A 21189-nucleotide genomic window follows, 5' to 3' on the forward strand; every position below is an offset into this window, starting at 1 on the left:
CTATAGTACATAATCTATTAGTTTAAAGGAACATGTGCCTAATTGGAATTCTTTAATGGGTTAATTGATTTGAAAATCTTGTACCCATGTACTTTTATACTTGACCTTTCTTAAATATGTATATATAGTGTACAAGAGAGAGAGAGAGAGAGAGAGAGAGAGAGAGAGAGAGAGAGGGAGGGAGGGCCGAGAGAGAGAGAGAGGGTGGGCCGAAAGGGAGAGAAAGGGAGAGAGAGGAAAGAAAGAAAGATAGGGTTGTACCACCATGATCTTCTTGCATCCTTTCAAATCCATGGTTGTATATTCTCCCTAGCCAAAATCTATCCTACAATTGTCTTTTTATGTTAGTATAATCACCAAATCTTGTAAAAACCCTCATTCCCTCCACCAAATCTTCCATAATCCAATCCAAGGTACAAAAACCTAGCCTTGCATGCCTAAAAACCAGGTAGAAGTTGTGCAAGCCATACATAGCCTAACCCATCAAGCTTTCAATCAAGAAAAGATGAGATATGGAGAGAGAGAGGGGGGCCGGCCTTGTGAGAGGGAGAGAGAGCCAAGGTTTTGGCTATAAATAGAGCCACCCTCATGCCATTCAGCTCATACCTTCACCTAGCAACTTCTCTCTCTAGAAAAAACTTGTATTCTTCCTTTGTTCTTGCTTAGTCCTTCTTGTTCTTGAAGTTCTTCTTGTGTTCTTCAAGAAACTCGTCCTAAGCCGCCAATAAACCGCCACCCAACCACCCTCTCGATCCAAAAGTAATAGTAGTAGTAGTCAAGACTTAGTTTCGAGAGAACCTTTCTCTTTCGAAGCTACCATAAGCATTCCGTAGGAAGTTACTCTGCTCGATCACCGACGTACTTTCCGTAGCCGCACTTTCCGTAGCCGCACTACCGCCAAGAAGAAAGGTAGGATCTCCTTATCCTCCATCCCCAGTATAATGTAGGATACTCTTATAACTAGAACATCCCTAACTATTTTCTCTAGTAGATAAGGTTATATATTGCTGGTAATGTTTGGAATACCAACGTACTATCGCTAATAGAAGCATGAGCATGTTGAGATAATCAACTTGTTACTTTGAATAAACATATGTTGTTTAGAACTTTCCAAAAAGAAGGAATGAACGATTTTTCGAAAATGTAAGCTTTACCATTTGATTCGAAGCATTCGAGTTATGAATTGCTTGTATTACTTGTGATATAATATGGAGTTGGATGATCTTGTTAGATTACAATGAATGATTCATGTATACTTTTGTCCTACCGCGGAGTCTATGCATGAAAACGAGACACGAGAACCGAGAAAGTAGAAACATGACACCTAGGGTGTGGTTAATGAAGGAAATGTGTTCCGAGGAAGGAAATATTTTGAAACTACATTATGACTAGTCTTGGTAGCGTAATGTGAGTTGTGTGTGTGAGTGTGTGCCAATGGGAACCCGGTGCGGCGGAACCATTGTGAGGATACTCGGGAACCCGGAACGGCGGAACCGAGGTTGGGTGTGTGGCTTGGTTATCCGCGGAAAGGAGCCAATGCAATTGTGTGCCAATGGGAACCCGGTGCGGCGGAACCATTGTGAGGATACTCGAGAACCCGGAACGGCGGGACCGAGGTTGGGTGTGTTAAACAAAGGATTTTGGGAAATGTTGATTGGTATGTGAAAATGGTGACACGGTCTACGATGAGTCGTGTAGGAGAAACTCAGAAAATCAAGGACACCAACGGTAGTTGAATATCGAATGTGGATGTGTGATTGTTATGCATTGTTATATATTGTTTGTAAGTTTAAGGTTGGGGTTAAGGATTTTCCTATTGAGCGTTTTAGCTCACGATGTTACCTTTTGGTGATCCTGACATATTATATTGGTGGTAACGCCGGTATAATGTGTCAGACCTCATAGATGAACAGGGAGAACTGTACACTTTGGAGGCATTTGGAGCCGAGGAGCTTGCTAGGATGGAAGAGCAGACGGAGCAGTAGTTAGGAACCCTAGCTCCCTCATTTGTTGAATAAATGTACCCTTTGTTTAAGATGTAATAATGAGCTAGACTCTCTTTATTTATGTAATAAATGCCTTATTAACGTACCCAAAATTGGGGGGCGTTACAGCTTGTCTTCAAATCCACGCAGGAATTGGCATCAAAGAAGGCTGTTGGGTTGGATTGAATTTTGGTGTCAAATGTTACCGTTAACATGTCCACGTAGGATTTGACATCTCTCGTTGGAGATGCTCTTAGGCCATTCACAGTGGTATAATCAAAAAAGGATAATCAAAAGTTGACACATCAGCTTTTGATTATTCATTCTTAAGAGGTTGCTAAGTTTAACAATGTTGAAATTCACAATAGTCACTTCTAGTCCAAAACCAAAATAAGGGTCCACTACAATTTCACTCTTTTTCCCCCTTTGTTTTTTGTCATTCACTTCCCTTCATTTACGTTTTTTTTGTACAAAAATATATCAATTTTCTCTCTTAATTTTGGGGAAAAATCAGTGATCTTCTTCCCTCCTATTATGAATTTTTTTGGGAAAAAAAATAGAAATGGGAAAGAAGAGTGAAATACCTTAATCCGGCGATAATGGGTTGAATTGTAGATGATCGAGAAATATGAGCTTCACTTTTTGAGGGAAAAAAAGAGAAATAATTTATGGGTGAAGTGAAGAAGATATAGAGTAGGCGAAGAAGATAAAAAAAAATTACCAATTGAAATACGCGTGTATACAAATTTTGGAATTAGTTAACTTATGTGGTATGGAGTCCACAATTTTGATTATTGAAAAACGTTGCTAGTTTTGGTTATCCAAAGCCCAAAATTTGATTATTTCTAAGACTGTTGCTAAGTTTGATTATACCATTGTGAGCCATCTTTTGCACCAACATTGTTAACTTTAAAAACAATTGGCTTTTGATTATACTACTGTGAATAGCTTTAGAAATAATATCCTAGAAAATGGCACTAATGCTTTGTTTGGAAGAGTTTTTGAAAAAAATTCATGAGAGTAGTAGAGATAATAAGTGGAGAGAGAAATAATTGAAAGTAGGATAAATCTTTTGAAAAATACTTTTGAAAAAGTAAAAAAAACAAGACATAATATCCTAGAAAATGGCAGAAAGTGAACGTTCATGTAACCCTCTAAAATATGAGAGCTTTCCTGCTTTACTTTTTCTTACAAAAATGAAAACTTGTTTGCTTTACTCTTTCTCACAAAATGTGTAGAGAATTCTGAAAAAATTAACAACAATTACTCTAACTTTCTTCTTTATCATTTTTCCCTCCACCTTTTCTCTTTTAATTTCGCCAATTTTATTCCCTCCAAACAAAGATAACTTATTTTCTCTATTATTTTTTTGCAAAATTTTCATTCTAATCAAACGGATGTGAGAAAAAATAAATAAATTTTCTTTTTTATTTTCTTTCACTTCACTTTCTATCATTTTCACTTTTCATTCCACTTTTCTCGCTAATCAAATGGACCCAAAGAGAAGAAATTAATGTGCGAGCACCTACAAAGAATTTTGGGGAAAAACTTGCTTTGTTTAAAACTTGAGGAAAGTGAGAAAAAGAAAGGAAAAATTAAAAAAACTTCTCTCATTATTTTGTTTGGAGAGAAAAAGGGGAGAAAATAAAATAAAAAATCTAAAAGTGTGAATAGTACAATTTCTCTCTCATTTTTTTCCTCAATTTTCTCGCCGCTATTCGCAATTCACAATTTTCTCCGTACAACCCATTAAAATTTTTTCATCCTAGTACAAAGATACCCTAATACAAAATGACTTACTTGCCCTTATACCTGAACGTGAAATGACCTAGCTACCCTTATTAATTTTTACACACAAACATAAAATCCTACACAAAATTTCTTCACACAACCACAATCCAATATCAGTTGTCTTCCTCCGCTACCCCCCTCAATCCATAGTTGACATTGTTGAAAAAACCCACAACACAGTCGTCTTCATCCTTCCTCCATCCATCCCTGTTCATCATCATCTCTGGTCTCATCTTCTCCTTCCATTGAAAACAGTAAAGATGACTCACTTATAGGTTTTGATTTCGAAATTGAAATGGAATCAAATTCTTTTAGCGATGCTATAATGGTTGAGAACAAAAGTGTTGTGACAAACATTGTACCTTAGGAGCCGAATTCGCGTCAAGCAATAAGTTTCCCCAATCGAGCAATTTTTTCTTGCCCCCAAAATTTCGGATTTTTAGGTCCAGAAAAAATGTGTTTTCCCACATTTAACCACCAAAAAGTGTTTTAAAAAATTGAATACAAAAATCGAACTATTTGAACCTATATTTGTGAAATATAAATTCGATAAGTAGTTATTGTAATACCTAATTCTTTTCGGTAATTACGTACCATTTAACAACGCCCTTTTCAACATTCAGGTTCCGAATCTAGTATGGCTAGTAAAAATTATTTTGTGAAATAACATTTCGATAAGCAAATACCAAAATATATAAGAAAATTTGGTTGTTAAAATTTGAATAAGTCTATGTTTTCAAGAGTTAATTACCAAACTATATATATTGTTTCGACAATCAATTGCCGAAATGAATCTAAAGAGCAAGAAAACCAATTTTTTAAGAATTTTTTCTATCTTTGGTACTTTTAGGGTGATGCTTCAACGCATGACAGCCACATGCTTCAATTACAGTGCTCACAAACTATCTCAAGTGATTTCACAACCTATTGATGGGGGGAAATTTTCATAATGCATGTACACAATGTATTGTTTGTATGTATATACCGAGAGAGAGAGATTGAGACAGAGAGAGTGTGAGAGGACGTACCTCAAAGAAGGAGAGATGGTGCAGTGGTGGTGCGGCAAAGGTGTGTGGTGGTGGCGATGGAGAACTGTAACGCCCCCAATTTTGGGTACGTTAAATGAGGCATTTATTATATAATAAAAAGAGTCTGGCTCATTATTACATCATAAATACATCATAAGGAAAGGTACATTTATTCAACAAGGAAGGAAACTAGGGTTCCTAATACTACTCTGCTTGCTCTTCCATCCTAGCAAGCTCCTCTGCTCCAAAAGCTTCCATGGTGTACATCTTATCCTGTTCATCTAAGAAATCTGACACATTATACCGGCGTCGCCACCCATATAATATGTCAGGGTCACCAAAAAGGCAACACCGTGAGCTACAACGCTCAATAGAGTAAACCCTACCCACTAACTCATAACTTACAAACAGTAAATCATATACGACGAATAGTAACAATCACACATCCACATTCACTATTCAAGTATCGTTGGTGTCCATGTTTTTTTTTTCTGTGTTTCTCCTATGCAACTCATCGTAGACCGTGTCTCCATTTTCACTTTTCATCACCAAATCAACATTTTCAAAAATCCGTTTTTAACACACCCAACCTCGGTTCCGCCGTTCCGGGTTCCCGAGTATCCTCACAATGGTTCCGCCGTCCCGGGTTCCCATTGGCACACATTTGCATTGGCTCCTCTCCGCGGATAACCAAGCCACACACCCAACCTCGGTTCCGCCGTTCCGGGTTCCCGAGTATCCTCACAATGGTTCTGCCGTCCCGGGTTCCCATTGGCACACATTCACACACACACATCTCACATAATGCCATCAAAATCGGTCATTATGTAGTTTCAAAAATATTTCCTCCTTCGAAACACATTTTTCTTGTTAACCACACCCTAGGTGTCATGTTTCTATTTTCTCGATTTTCGTGTCTCGTTCTCATGCATAGACTCCGCGGTAGGACCTTTCACATACGCAACCATAAATCATTCATTGTAATCTAACAAGATCATCCAATTCTATATTGCTAAGCATGCTCGAAAAGATCAAAATATGAATACTTCAATTCAAGCGTTAAAATCTTATCTTTCGAAAATCGTTATATCTTACTTTTTGAGAAATTCAATACAACATATGTTTATTCAAGACAAAGTCATTTATCCAACATGTTCATACCTCCATTAGTGAGATAAACTTATTGACAATCATGCATTTTAAACGATAAGCTTATTTACTTGAAACCAAACAATAGATAATCTTATCTACGATATTGATACTTTGAATCAAGAACATGCTACTTTCTAACGTAGATTCTATACTATACGTAGAGTTATTGGACTAGGGTTCTACGTATACTTAGGGAAGTGAGTAGAGAAAATCTACATGATCGTAATGTCATTTCAAGATTTTGTAAAACGAGCTTGCTATTTATTCCTAATACTTTAACTTGCCTTATCATAAGCAAAATAACTAAAGTTATACTAGGAAAAATGAGTAGAGATTTATCTACCTTGATCCGAAACTTAGTCGGGGCCGAATAAGCTAGTTGGAAGATTTTCTACGGGCGGTGAACTTGCAAATCTGGACCAAACTTTGGATGGCAGTAAACTCGGTCAATATTTGGCCGAATACGATTGTTCTTGGGTCGAAGTTGAAGCTCTCGAAGTGCTCTACGACTTTCGTGAAGGAAGTTGATCCTAGAAACTACTTTAGGTAGGAGAAAAATGGTGATAAAGGAGAAGACAGTATGCTGTCTGGAAATAGAAATCCGAGATTTTTACTGAACTTCGGATGCCGATATCTTTGTCATTTCTTCATCGATTGGGGTGGTTCTTGGGTCTAACTTGAAGGTTTCGAAGTGCTCTACAACTTTCTTGAAGGGAGTTGGTTCTAAAAACTACTTTAAGCAGGAGAAAAATGAAGATTTGTGGAGGGCAGTAAGCTGACTGGAACTGGAAATGGTGTTTGGAGAGGAATGTAAGCAAGGGAGTGAAGGGGTGAGTTGAACTTGAAGTGAGCTTGCTATTTATAGGCACAAGTCTTGGCTCCCTCCCTCCTCCATATGGCCGGCCCCCCCCCTCTCCTCTCTTTTCCCCATGGATTTGCTCCATTGTCATGTCCAATCAAGCTTGAAAGCATGCCAAGTCTTCCATGACTTGTCACTTCCATTTGTAGGCCAAATCTTAGGTCATCATGAAGGGTTTTGGACTTGTCAAGTCTATGGGGAGGTTGCTTGCAAGAAGGAATATAATCATGGCCTAGCTTTGTACTTTGGAAGACTAGAATGGGTTGGCATGTAGTCAAAAAAATAGGCTTAAGGCTATAAAGGTTGCTTGTGTAAGTAATCAAAACTCATGCACACACTCCACCCCACTCTCTCCATCCGGCCTCCTCTCTCTCTCTCTCTCTCTCTCTCTCTCTCTCTCTCTCTCTCACTTGTATCTATATACATCCAAGAAAATCTAGGAAAGTAAGTCTAGGATTTTAAGACTAGAACATAGGCGTGCATGCATGGCAAAGCTAGTCTTGCTTCCCTTGGAAGCAAAATGATGGGATTCTTTGTATGACTTGTCTTGTCATGCTTATTGGTAAGTCAAAGGTCTATTAACCAAGGGACAAAAATTCCCCTAACAATTATGGACCAAGGGGTAAAAGAATATTGGTCATAATTAGGGTTTGAAATGACTTGTCATGGGGTATAATGATTACCCCTAAAGTCTAAGGGTTCAATTAGGGTTCGGGGGGTTCAAAAGGCTCCAAGACGGTCGAAAAGGTCCATCTAGGATTAGGAAATTGTAACTAGATTGAAACGGTAATTAAGGTTTTCTAACGAATTGGTTGGAAACTAATTCTACTTGCCAAGTAGGATTTCTAGCCAAGAAATATAATTTAAAGATTTTATTTTAACTCACTAGAAAAAAATACGAGTGCTTCTACAAGCATACTTGTCTTTAGAAAATGACTAGATTGCTCGGCGTGAAAGATATAATTTTATAAGTTTCAAATCTAATTATGACGGATTATAAAAATTAAAAAGAAATTTTTAGTAGCAAATCCAAGTAATTAAGATAAAATTTAAATATTTAACGAAATTTTTATTTACCAAAAATCAGGGTCGTTACAAGAACAACGAGAAGGGAGGGAGGGTAGGGATATAAACGAGCCGAATCGAGCCAAATATTAGAATGTTTAGAGTCATTTGTTAAGTTTTTTTAGCGAACTTAATTGAACTCGAGCCGAACTCAATAAAAATTTGACGAGCCCAAACCGAGCCAATCTTACCTCAATTTGAGTCGAATTCAAGCTTGTTCACGAGCTTTAAAGAGCCGATAACATCATATATTTATGCTTTCATGTATACATGTCTAAAAATGCAAATAAAAAGTTTAGTATGTCCATAAATATGTTCATAGGTATATAAAGTGATAAAAACATATAAATAAATAAATAACTTTTTAGTAATTGTAAATGCTTACACTTGTACAAATTCTACAATTTTCATTATGTGCATATATAAAACTCCCATGATATCCATATACTTCAGATTCGCGAGTCTAATCGAACTGAATACTAGTCGGTTCATGTTTGACTCATTTATGAAATGACCAGAAAATTGAGGCTTGGGTTCGGTTCATTTAGTACAAGAATCGAATTTAAATGAGCCTTTACCTAATCGAGTTTTGAACAGTTCACGAACGGCTCAGTTTATTTACAGTCCTAAGGGTGAGAGAGAGATGACAGAGAACAGAGAGGGAGAAGGTTTTACATTTAGATTTGATTTTGGTGGTAAAGTGTAATTTTGGGTTTTGTTTTAGGGCTTTGATAGCCGGGAGAGAGAGATTGAGACTGAGAGAGTGGGTTGAATGGAGTAAATTTAGGTGATTTTAGTTGGTTGAATGGAGTAAATTTTATTTTAAAATATGGGAGACGGGTTTTATGAAGAAAATGGATTGTATGAAGATAATGGGCTATATGGAGAAAATTGTAGGTTGCAAATAGCGGCTCCCTTTTCCTTTCTCTTCTTTTCTCTTAATTTCCTCAACTTTCAAACAAAGCATCTATACTATAAAATTGAGCAATTTTCTTTAAAAATGTCTAGGCATACAAATAAAGAAGCATCTATAACCGTTCGATCGTACTTTCTGATAAGGTTATAGCCGTCGGATTGAATGAATATTTTCTATTATATACACCTACACCCTTTCTTTTTTCAATTGATTTCTCTAAACTTGATTTCCTTACATTCAATTTAATATTTGCTTTTAAGTTGATTCATTTTAGGTTGATTTTCCTACAGTAAAAAAGAAATAATCATTTTTGGATTCATACGCGAAAAGGAAACAATCCTTTTTATAAAAATACACACAATTCTTCTATGTGTTTTTTCGAAAAAAAAAAATTGAACTATTTTGAGTTTTTTTTTAAAACAATATTGATGAGTGAAGGAGGATGCTATGTTTGAGTTTTTTTTGGCCTTTGCGTTAAAGAGGTTAGAGAGATATTCAAGAATAATTTTTTGCCCACCGATTCGGAGCAGTGTCTTCAGACACGGGCATGCGCTAGTTAGTAGATAATTGATAATCTACATACTAAGGGAGAACGGTTTTTGAATCTTATGTCCTACATAAATCCTAACCATTAATTTACCCCATAAATCCTACGGCTCTCCCTCTCCCTCTCTCTCTCAAACAGTGTTAATTGCATAATTGCCACTAATTAGATTTTATGTTCAAAGTTGAGATCTCTCTCTCTCTCTCTCTCTCTCTCTCTCTCTCTCTCTCTCTCTCTCTCTCCTCTTCTACGTTTCCTTTCTAGCTCTCCGCTTCCAAAGCCGACACCCCTCCTTAGCGCTGTGATTTTCTTCGAGAATGAATATTTTCTCTAGATTAGTTTTGGTCACAAATCTAAGGGTAGATCAATGACTCCTCCTCCTTCTCTCTCTACACACACTCCCAATCGCAGCTGATTTGAAACAAGGTTGACTCCATTTTTTTTTTCTCAATTTAAATGGTTATTTCGATTGCAAAACTCCCACTATTGTCTAATCTATCACGGGATTGTTTAACTTTGGGTCAAGGTTTACTTTTGCAATTTTGTTTTGATTTCAAATTTATTTACATTGTAGTCCTCTGTGATTTTCTCGCCCTCCCCCCCCCCCCCCCCCCCCCAAAAAAAAAAAAAAAAAAAAAGGACCAACCTTCCACATTCTCTGTGTTATTTTTAAATTTTGAACATTACAAAGAGGGAAACCAGATCAAAGTTTTCATTTAACGGTTATTTGTAACGTCCTCTCATATGGGGTGAGACATACATATACGGAATTCACCCCATATGAGATGGAGTTAAAAACAACCGTTCTATCTAAAAAAATTCGAAAAAAATGGTTTTTTTTTTTTAATCAAAAACAACCGGTGCTTCATATTTCATTTAAATTATGTTTAGAAAGCGTTGCGTCGTGCCTTCAGACACGGGCATGCACTAGTACTAGTATACCCTAGAATTTTAACCCGTGAAACAAATTAGACTCTGCACTTTTTTAATTGTATCAATGCAAACCCAATACCTACCGTACGAAACCAATTCTAGTTTTGAGTAATGGTGATGGTCAAGCGGGTTTTAGGCAGTTTATTTAGAAGTTGATTTTATATAAATTGTAATTAAGAGTGTGAGTGTTTGAGCGCTTGAGTAGTGGGTTGTAATTAAGTTGTCGGTTGTTTTAATGTGTTGTAATAGAAGTTGTGGTTTGCTTTAGTTATGCGAGGTTGTGATTGATAAGTTGACTCCTTTATGTTTTAGGGTAATAAGTATTCTGTTTGGTTTTATAGTTTGTTGTTAGTCTTTGTGTGGAATGTCACGTGGCTATACCGACTTGGGTTCACACTGCGTGACGTTTGCGGGGCGAAGTGTGACAGTTGGAGATATTTTTAATGTATAGATTTGGTATCAATTTTATATCATATGGATTATTTTTAATGTATAGATATTTTAAGGACATGTTAATATATATAAAGCATTTTGTGTAATTAATGTGGATAACAATGGTCAGGTTCGACACCTCCTATATATGTGCTATCAACTCCTATTGAGTTGTTATTTCAAGGTCTTGTAATTATTCGAGGTGCGCGCAAGCTGACTCGAGCACGTGATTATTTAAAAAAAGAGTGGTATAAGTTAGTAGATGTGTTTTTTTGTGACTGAAGATAACAAGCAATTCATTGCTCAAAAAGAACAGAAAATTGCCCGGAGGTTACAAAATCCCAACATCCAAAGCCCTTTGTTGGCTACAAAGACCTCAACGACCAGGTTATCCATTGACGAATCCACAAGGCGTTGGGATGACACTCACCTATGCACATGAAAATAAGCTCCACATAGGGATAATACGCGGACGATAAAATTACTGGTAATATCAGGCCCAGGATCTTTGGATTAAAAAATGAAAAGAAAAGAAAAACAGACCCACGATCTAGTCCCAGGTACATTTCTTTTATTCTCTTTTGCACTTTGATTTTAACCGTCAAGAAGTCAATTGAGATATTTAAAAAACAAAAAAAAAGGGCAAGCTTGTTTATTCTCCTTGAGCATTTTGCTCATAACCAACAAGAGAAAATCTTAAACTAACTACAAGATTTCATCTTGTGCATTCTTATTACGACTATACATAGGCCGACTTACAAAAAAAAAATTTGCTAATACTTTTAGAGAACGTTTTTGCTAATTAAATGAACTAAAATTCATGTTTTCACAAATTTTTAAGAAAGTCATTCTCCTAAAAAATATATGAACTAAAATACCATTTAGCGTAAACAACTTCACTATTGCTATTATCTGTAGTCCAATTATATAGCAGAAACGCACCCTTAGTTAGATTAATAGGTTAGTTAAAAAGGAAAAAAATGACCTTTAAAAAAAAAAAAACTCATACATAACTATAATCATGTTCCCGTGCTTATATCGATTACTGCCAATGAAAATAAATCTATATATGTTTGCACTGTGTTTATTATTCGATTATGGACATTGATGTATGATAAAAAGTTGATTTGTTAGTGTTTTTTATTTACGAAATTTGTAAGGTAAGATAGTGGTATAAAAAGTAAGGACTTTGTGCAATTATTTATTTTTTATTAGAGTGTATTTTGGTCTTTTTAATAGTGGGGTTAATGCCATCTAGGGTAAGTTAACGTGAAAGGGGTATATTGATATTGTCAGCAAAAGTAGGGGATGTCAGTGTAATTTCAGAAACCTCAGGGGGTACCTGCATTTGTCAGAAACCTTAGGGGAGGTCAGTAAAATTTTCTAAATAGTAGATATAGGGAATACTGTTCACTGAGAGAGTGCATATACAATGTAGTTCAACAAATAAAGTTCATTTTGAACTCCTACGGATTAGGGTTGAATGTAGACTGTAACTATTTTACTTGGAAGTAAACAGTAGATTAAGAAGTACCCATAAGATCAACTAAAAGCTTAGAAAAAAAGCAATTCAATAAAAGCCCAGGCCATTATTTGACACATAACTCATATCAATCAGAATGTATTTCATGGAAATGAACATATGAGGGAAGCACTGGCTTTGATTAATTGGACCAGTGTTAGGGTTGGAGTATAATGAGGGAATGAACATATGTCACGATTCTAGAGGTGGTACAGAGGCTGGGTACAAAAAATGGGGAGGGGTGATTTGAAACCCACACAACCCTGAATCTGGACTAAGAAAGTAAAAGGCAGTGGTCTTTCGATTTTTTGCGATGAACTACCTACACGGTTGATTAATCAGCCAATTGATAAACATACATAGCGCAAATGACAATGAAGCAATAAAAAAAGAAAGAAAGACCCAGAACCAATATCATAACCTAGCAGAAGTAACAACACAAGTACATAGATTTAGTCCGTACCTTCTCCTCAAAATGGTTGAATGTCACGTCCTCGATTTTCAACATAATTATAATGGATTTTCATGGATAAAACCTCACAATAAACTGTACGATTCCCCAAAATAGTTTCACATTCTCATTTCCATCAGTTACATTTTAACGTCCAAATGTTTACCAAAAAGTACATCATTGGCTCTATGGCCCAAATCAACATAGTACAGAATATCAAATCAGATTTAAGAAGGTACAATATTCTTTAATCAAAAGATTTACAAATAGAGTTACGAAAACATCTTCCAAAAGATAAATCACAAAGATGACTTAGTAACTCTTCAGGTTAGCTTTCGAAAATCATGTCCACGCCCAAGCACGCCAAGCATGCAACTACTGCCCAGGGTTAGTACCTGAAAGATAATGTAAGGTCTGAGCTAGACTAGTCCAGTAGAAAGCTCTAATCTAACAATGTATGCATATGAAATGCATGAACGGTCACAGAATGAAAGATGGCAACTCAAAACCAATAGAAGGGCAACCATAGTAATTCAATTCTAACATTTCATTTTCAAAACCAATCATGTGTCTTACTGAACAAACTTTGAAAACACCATATGCCAAAATGTGTCTCGTACATGTGTCATGAGCCGAAGCTCCAATTGGGCCAATTAAAGGACCCCAATGTCCTCTGCCAGGCTCTTTACCCATTCGGGATGTCCTGAAGTATCAAATACGAGCATATAGCTCAAATCGGGCCAATTAAAGAACCCTGATGTCCTCTGCCAGACACTTTACCCATTAGGGATGTCCTGAAATGTTCTTGTCATGTCCGTAAGGTTCAAAATCCTTTGTCAACACATTCATGCCTTTCCAATCCAACAACGATTTATAAAATAATTTTCGTGAAATCAAGTTCAAATGAGCATTAAGGTCATGGGAATGTTTAACGAGGTCTTCGATTATAAGTAATCAAGTTAGGGATCATTCGGGAAGTGTTTGAATGGGTTGGAAGTGATTGGAAACCGAAACGGTGAAGTACGAAGCAAAACAGCAAAAGCTGGAGATAAGCAACAAGTATCGATACCTAACACAAAGGTATCGATACCATTTGGTCAAAAATGGTTCAAGACGCAAGGGTATCGATAACAATGGCAAATGGTATCGATAACAAGTGATTTTCTGGGTTTTGGAACACAAATGTATCGATAACAAAAGCTAAGGTATCGATAACAAAAGCTGTTCGAGCAGATTTTTTGCAGATTTTCATGGGTTTCTCAACCACAACAACATCAACAACAATAACCATGATCAATGACACAAATCAAGCAGTAGAGACAAGTCATAAACATATATTGAAAGGTGGAACTCCCAACCTCAAGATTGAAGGACGAATTTTAAGGGTTTTCCAAGCCCTTGCTCCAAAACTTGAAACCGGATGAAATACGCTTCCTCCGAGCTTAATCCGACGAGAAACGAACTCCAATACGCGTAGGAATGAAAGATTGGAGGTAGTTTTGTGTGGGTTTTGAGTTGTTTGGGTGAAATTTGGTGAGAGTGAGAGTGGGAGCCGAGAGAGGGAGAGAGGAACGGGGGAGATGGAGAGAAAAGGGAAATAAAATTCCCTGCCCCCCTCACCCTACACACATATACACTATGCACACATCACACATTTTCCCTTCAAGTATACAATTTTAACACATTAACCCCAAATCTCATTATTTCAAATCAATTTCCTCCTTTTTATTCCTTATAAAATATTTAAATAGATTTTACGAATTTACGAGTCTTTACACCCTACCCTCCTTAAAGAAATTTCGTCTTCGAAATTTAAATAATCTTACTCATCTAAGTCATGCGCCACATTGATATGCAACAGGTCAAATAATATGATACCTCGATGTTAAACACTCACATCGATTCATTCCGAAAATAGGTACGGATACTTCTCCCTAATTTCATCTTCTCGTTCCCACGTCGATTCCTCGCTACCCTGACTCTTCCACAACACTCGCACTAGTGGTATCGTCTTACCCCTCAACACTTGATCATGCGTATCCAGGATACATATCGGCTCTTCTCCGTAAGATGCGTTGGCTTCCAATTCAAATTCGGACCATTCTAACACATGTGACGGATCCGGTTCGTACTTTCTTAACATAGATACGTGAAACACATCGTGCACATTCGATAATCTTGGCGGCAAGGCCAAACGGTACGCAACCTCCCCGATTTTCTCGATAACGTCAAATGGACCGATATACGCGGTGAAAGCTTTCCCTTCTTCCCAAAATGTGACAAGCCTCGACGTGGCGATACTTTGAGAAACACATGATCTCCCACTTCGAATGATAATGGGCGACGACGACGATCGGCATAGCTCTTTTGTCGGCTTTGAGCGGTTAGCAACCTTTGGCGAATCACCTTAACCTGTTCGGTTGTTCTCTTTTGAGCCTCAAAAAGTCGTTGGCGAATCGTTTTCATATTCTCAGTAGTCTCTTTGATCATGTCCGGCCCCACTAACGTAGCCTCTCCCAATTCGGTCCAACACACGGGTGATCAACATGGTCTCCCATACAATGCTTCATACGGAGCCATCTCAATACTCGATTGATAGCTATTGTTGTACACGAATTCTACCAATGGCAAATAGTCTTCCCAATTTCTCCAAAAATCCATAACGCAAGCTCGAAGCAAATCTTCCAGAATCTAAATCATTCGCTCGGATTGACCATCGGTTTGCGGATGATAGGCGGTACTAAACAAGAGGTTCGTGCCCAAAGCGGCCTGCAAACTCTGCCAAAAACGTGCGGTGAATCTCGGATCTCGATCGGACACAATGGATACGGGAATCCCGTGAAGTCGAATAATCTCATGAATATACAAACGACTAAGCGTCTCATTGGAATCGGTAACATGGATAGGTAGAAAGTGAGCGGTCTTGGTGAAACGGTCCACGATAACCCAAATGGCATCATGCCCCCTTGGCGATCTCGGCAAACCCGTAACAAAATCCATCGTCACATTCTCCCATTTCCACTCGGCCACCGGTAACGGTTGTAGTTCTCCCGCAGGTCGTTGATGTTTGGCTTTTACTTGTTGACATGTAAGGCAGTTGGACACAAAGATCACAACATCTCTTTTCATTCCCGGCCACCAAAATTGCCTACGCAAGTCATGATACATCTTTTTTCCTCCTGGATGAACGGCTAGCGGTGAATGATGAAACTCTCGTAGGATTTCTTCCCGACACGAAACGAGTACGAATAACTTCCCTTGATAACGTAAACTTTGGTCGGCGTGAATCATCCACCCATCTCGAGCTTCACCGCTAAGGAATTTGGTACGAAATTCCTCAGCTTCTTCATCGTGTTGTTGAGCTTCCACTACTCGAGTCGATAAAGTCGATTGCACGGTCAAGTTGCATAACGTGACCCCTTCCTGAACCTCCTCGAAGTGCGAAGCATAATGGCCTAAATCATTCACCATCTTCCACTCACGTATGGCTAAGCTCACTAAATGTATCGGTTTCCTACTCAACGCGTCCGCCACAATATTCGCTTTACCCGGATGATAATGCAGCTCAAAATCGTAATCTTCTATGTGTTCCATCCAATGACGTTGACGCAAGTTAAGCTCCTTTTGAGAAAAGAGATACTTTAAACTCTTATGGTCGAAGAAGACTTCAAATTTCTCACCATAAAAGTAGTGACACCAACTCTTCAAAGCAAAGACGACGGCCGCAAGTTCGAAGTCATGAGTAGGATAGTTCCGCTCGTGAGTCTTTAATTGCCTCGAACCATATGCTACCACTAGCCCTGCTTGCACCAATACGCACCACAATACTTCTTTAGAAGCATCACAATACACGGAGTAGCCAATTCCACGTTCGGGCACAATCAAAACAGGTGCAGTAGTCAACCTCTCCTTCAATTCCTCAAAAGTCGTATCACACGGGTCACTCCAAACGAAACGGGTCCCCTTTCGAGTTAGCCTAGTCATCGGTGCCGCTAGACGAGAAAAGTCGAGAACAAAACGACGGTAGTATCCGGCCAACCCCAAAAAGCTTCGGATTTCAAACACGTTCTTCGGTTGCTGCCAGTTCATAATGGATTCTATCTTTCCCGGATCAACGGATACTCCTCCCTTCGAAACCATATGACCCAGAAACTTAACTTCGGGTAACCAAAACTCGCACTTACTAAGATTAGCATATAAACGATGTTCCCTTAGGAGTTCTAGAACGATGGTAAGATGAGTTTGGTGTTCCTCCTCTGTGGATGAATAGATAAGAATGTCGTCGACAAATACAACCACAAAATGATCAAGGTAAGCACGAAAGATACGATTCATGAGATCCATAAAAGTAGCTGGAGCGTTTGTCAGACCGAATGGCATTACAATGAATTCGTAATGGCCATAGCGAGTACAAAAAGCAGTTTTAGGAATATCCTCTCTACGAACCCTCAATTGGTGATAACCAGACCTCAAATCAATTTTGGAAAAGCAAGTGGCACCTCGGAGTCGATCAAACAAGTCATCAATTCTTGGCATGGGATATTTATTCTTAATGGTCACACGGTTAAGCTTGCGATAATCGATGCACAAACGAAGTGAACCGTCCTTCTTTTGGGCAAATAAGGCCGGTGCTCCCCACGGTGATGTACTAGGACGAATAAACCCCAAATTTTCTAACTCCTGCAGTTGAACTTTCAACTTTCTAAGTTCGGTGGGTGTGAAACGATAAGGAGGAATCTAGATAGGAGCGGTGCCTGGAAGCAAGTCTATCGTGAACTCGATTTCTCTCTCGGGAGGCAAACCGGGTAACTCTTCAGGAAACACATCAGGAAACTCGCGAACCACTAGAGGTAACTTCCCACGCGTAGACATATCCTCATCTAACGTCAAGCTCGCCAACATAGCATAAGCCGACTCCCTTTCCCGAGACCCACACAAATACGGTGCTAAAGGTTCCCGACGCTCCCCATGGAATTCGAAACAAACACCCTTAGGCGGACATATATGAACACGATGCTTAAAACAGTCGATCGTTGCGTGGAATGTAGATAACCAATCCATTCCAAGAATGAGGTCGAAACCCAACATGTCCAGCACGATGAAGTCAAAAACGAAGTGATGGTCACAAATAACGAGTTCGCAACCCTTACAGATACGGCTTAAAGATGACTTTCCCCCTAATGGTGTCTCGACAAACAACGGCGAATCAAGATTTTCGATGTCCAACTCCAATGCATATACAAATGATGTGGCAATGAAAGAATGTGATGCTCCAGAATCAAATAGTACCCTAGCGAAAGAATTGAATAGAAGAAAAGTGCCCCTTACAACCGATGTTTCTGGGGCCTGAGAAACTGAAGGTGAAGCATTAGTGTTGATGTTGAAAACATGCCCCTGGGTACCCTGACCCTGCACAAAACCTCCTTCTTGACCGGAACCTTGAGAAGGTGCGGACGAACTCGCTCCCCGGTCAACCCCAAAACTCTGAACTGACGATGTCTGGCGGAAATGAGGCTGCTGTTGCCTCTGAGCACCTCGAAAAGACTGCTGGCCAACACCACGCCCTACCCCTGACTGCTGTACCGAGCCCGACTCACTACGCGCTCCCGCCCCTTGAGGGCAACTCCAAGCAAGATGATCCGTCTTACCACAATTATAACATGCCTTAAGAAGCTGAGGACACTGAGTACGGACGTGCCCTGGTTGGTTACACCTGTAACACACAATCGAAGGTCTAGATGAGGTACCCCGAGTTCCCGAAGAAGAAGGCACCCTAAAGTTGGATTGATTAGGTGGTTGCTGAGATGGTTCTCTCTGACTCTTCCGCCCTTGACTCCCAAAACTACCCGAAGAAGAACTCAAACTTCCCATTGATTGACTTGGTTTCCAAGCCCTTGCATTTCGTTGAGCTTCCTTCGGAATTTCAATACTTCTCGTGCACTCCACCATTTCAGAAAACTTCATCTTATGTTGGGCTATCACCATTCTCCTCACAGTGTTATGGAGCCCCTTCTCAAATCGTCAACACTTCCTTTCTTCCATTGCCACCAACTTCGGAGCAAAACGAGACAAGGACTGAAACTTCTGCACGTACTCCGATACAGTCATATTACCCTGCTCCAATTTCTCAAATTGATCCCTCAAATTCTCACGTGAGGTTTCCGCAAAGTATTGATCCTCAAAGAGTGTCTCAAACTCAGCCCACGTCAGATTTTCAACATCTGGTTCGTTCACTTGAGCAGCAGTCCTTGTCGCCCTCCTTGCATCCTTTCTACTCTCTAGGACGGATTCCCACCATTCGCCGGCCTCCCCAACTAATTGAACGGCCACGATGCCTACCCGAATGTTATCTTCAGTAATATTGAAGGCTCTAAAAAGTTTACGGATCTGAGCCAGCCAGTGGTCAGCTACTAAATGGTCACTACTAGTCCTATTGAACATCGGAGGGTTCCTACGACTAAACTCCCTCATTGCCACCATAGCGTGATCCTCGAAATTCTCCCTAGGAGCTTGGTTTAGAAGATTTGCAGCTGTAAGTGCTGCGACGAGGTCCCTAGCAAATTGAGTTTGATTAGGAGGTACCCCTGCACCTCGACCGACCCCAGCCCCCGGATTTCCACCAGGATTCTCCTCGAGCTGACTAACCTCGTCCTCAGGTGGCACCCCACGGCCACGACCACGACCACGACCTCTACCACCCCGGGTTCCAGCCCCACTTCGTTTAACACGCGTCTTCGGAGGCATCTTACTACATAATATAAGAAAGAAAACTATTAATCATAACACTATTACCATGAGGTCAAGCCTCAACTTCCCAACACGGGTTAACAACTCTACACTACTCTACGATGAGAAAAAAAATGCAATGTCAAGTAGTCACATAGATGTTAGTCACACAAGCATGCACAAGTTATGTTAGAAGGTGCGACATTTTGAACCCATGAGACGAAACGTCTCCCCACGGTCTCTTGGCGTTCTAGGCCTTCGCTCTGATACCAAGTTGTCAAGCTCTCGATTTTCAACATAATTATAATGGATTTTCATGGATAAAACCTCACAATAAACCGTACGATACCCCAAAATAGTTTCACATTCTCATTTCCATCAGTTACATTTCAACGTCCAAATGTTTACCAAAAAGTACATCATTGGCTCTATGGCCCAAATCAACATAGTACAAAATATCAAATCAGATTTAAGAAGGTACAATATTCTTTAATCAAAAGATTTACAAATAGAGTTACGAAAACATCTTCCAAAAGAAAAATCACAAAGATGACTTAGTAACTCTTTAGGTTAGCTTTCGACAATCATGTCCACGCCCAAGCACTCCAAGCATGCAACTACTGCCTAAGGTTAGTACCTGAAAGATAATGTAAGGTCTGAGCTAGACTAGCCCAGTAGAAAGCTCTAATCTAACAATGTATGCATATGAAATGCATGAACGGTCACAGAATGAAAGATGGCAACTCAAAACCAATAGAAGGGCAACCATAGTAATTCAATTCCAACCTTTCATTTTCAAAACCAATCATGTATCTTACTGAACAAACTTTGAAAACACCATATGCCAAAACGTGTCTCGTACATGTGTCATGAGCCGAAGCTCCAACTGGGCCAATTAAAGGACCCCAATGTCCTCTGCCAGGCTCTTTACCAATTCGGGATGTCCTGAAGTATCAAATACGAGCATATAGCTCAAATCGGGCCAATTAAAGGACCCCGATGTCCTCTGCCAGACACTTTACCCATTCGGGATGTCCTGAAATGTTCTTGTCGTGTCCATAAGGTTCAAAATCCTTTTGTCAACACATTCATGCCTTTCCAATCCAACAATGATTTATAAAATGATTTTCGTGAAATCAAGTTCAAATGAGCATTAAGGTCATGGGAATGTTCAACGAGGTCTTCGATTACAAGTAATCAAGTTAGGGATCATTCGGGAAGTGTTTGAATGGGTTGGAAGTGATTGGAAACCAAAACGGTAAAGTACGAAGCAAAACAGCAAAAGCTGGAGATAAGCAACAGGTATCGATACCTAACACAAAGGTATCGATACCATTTGGTCAAAAATAGTTCCAGACGAAAGGGTATCGATAACAATGGTAAATGGTATCGATAACAAGTGATTTTCTGGGTTTTGAAACACAAAGGTATCGATAACAAAGGCTAAGGTATCGATAACAAAAGTTGTTCGAGCAGATTTTCATGGGTTTCTCAACCACAACAACATCAACAACAATAACCAAGATCAATGGCACAAATCAAGTAGTAGAGACAAGTCATAAACATATATTGAAAGGTAGAACTCCCTACCTCAAGATTGAAGGACGAATTTTAAGGGTTTTCCAAGCCCTAGCTCCAAAACTTGAAACCGGATGAAATACGCTTCCTCCGAGCTTAATCCGACGAGAAACAAACTCCAATACGCGTAGGAATGAAAGATTGGAGGTAGTTTTGTGTGGGTTTTGAATTGTTTGGGTGAAATTTGGTGAGAGTGAGAGTGGGAGA

The 21189-nt window shown here is 39.1% G+C and overlaps 2 protein-coding genes across 2 annotated transcripts; both read right to left on the bottom strand.

The window, feature by feature from the left end:
* Window positions 1–14581: 14581 nt before the first annotated feature.
* On the bottom strand, window positions 14582–15168 carry LOC131321143 (uncharacterized). Its single transcript, XM_058352150.1, has 2 exons — window positions 15071–15168; window positions 14582–14978 (listed from the first exon to the last, which is right to left on the bottom strand). Exons 1-2 carry the CDS (start codon window positions 15166–15168, stop codon window positions 14582–14584), a joined length of 495 nt encoding a protein of 164 aa, XP_058208133.1.
* Window positions 15169–17415: 2247 nt separating this feature from the next.
* On the bottom strand, window positions 17416–18663 carry LOC131321144 (uncharacterized). Its single transcript, XM_058352151.1, has one exon. The coding sequence runs from the start codon at window positions 18661–18663 to the stop codon at window positions 17416–17418; it is 1248 nt and encodes a 415-aa protein (XP_058208134.1).
* Window positions 18664–21189: the final 2526 nt, after the last annotated feature.

The sequence above is a fragment of the Rhododendron vialii genome, chromosome 3a (genome assembly GCF_030253575.1).
Source record: "Rhododendron vialii isolate Sample 1 chromosome 3a, ASM3025357v1".
In the NCBI taxonomy this organism is placed as follows: Eukaryota; Viridiplantae; Streptophyta; class Magnoliopsida; order Ericales; family Ericaceae; genus Rhododendron; species Rhododendron vialii.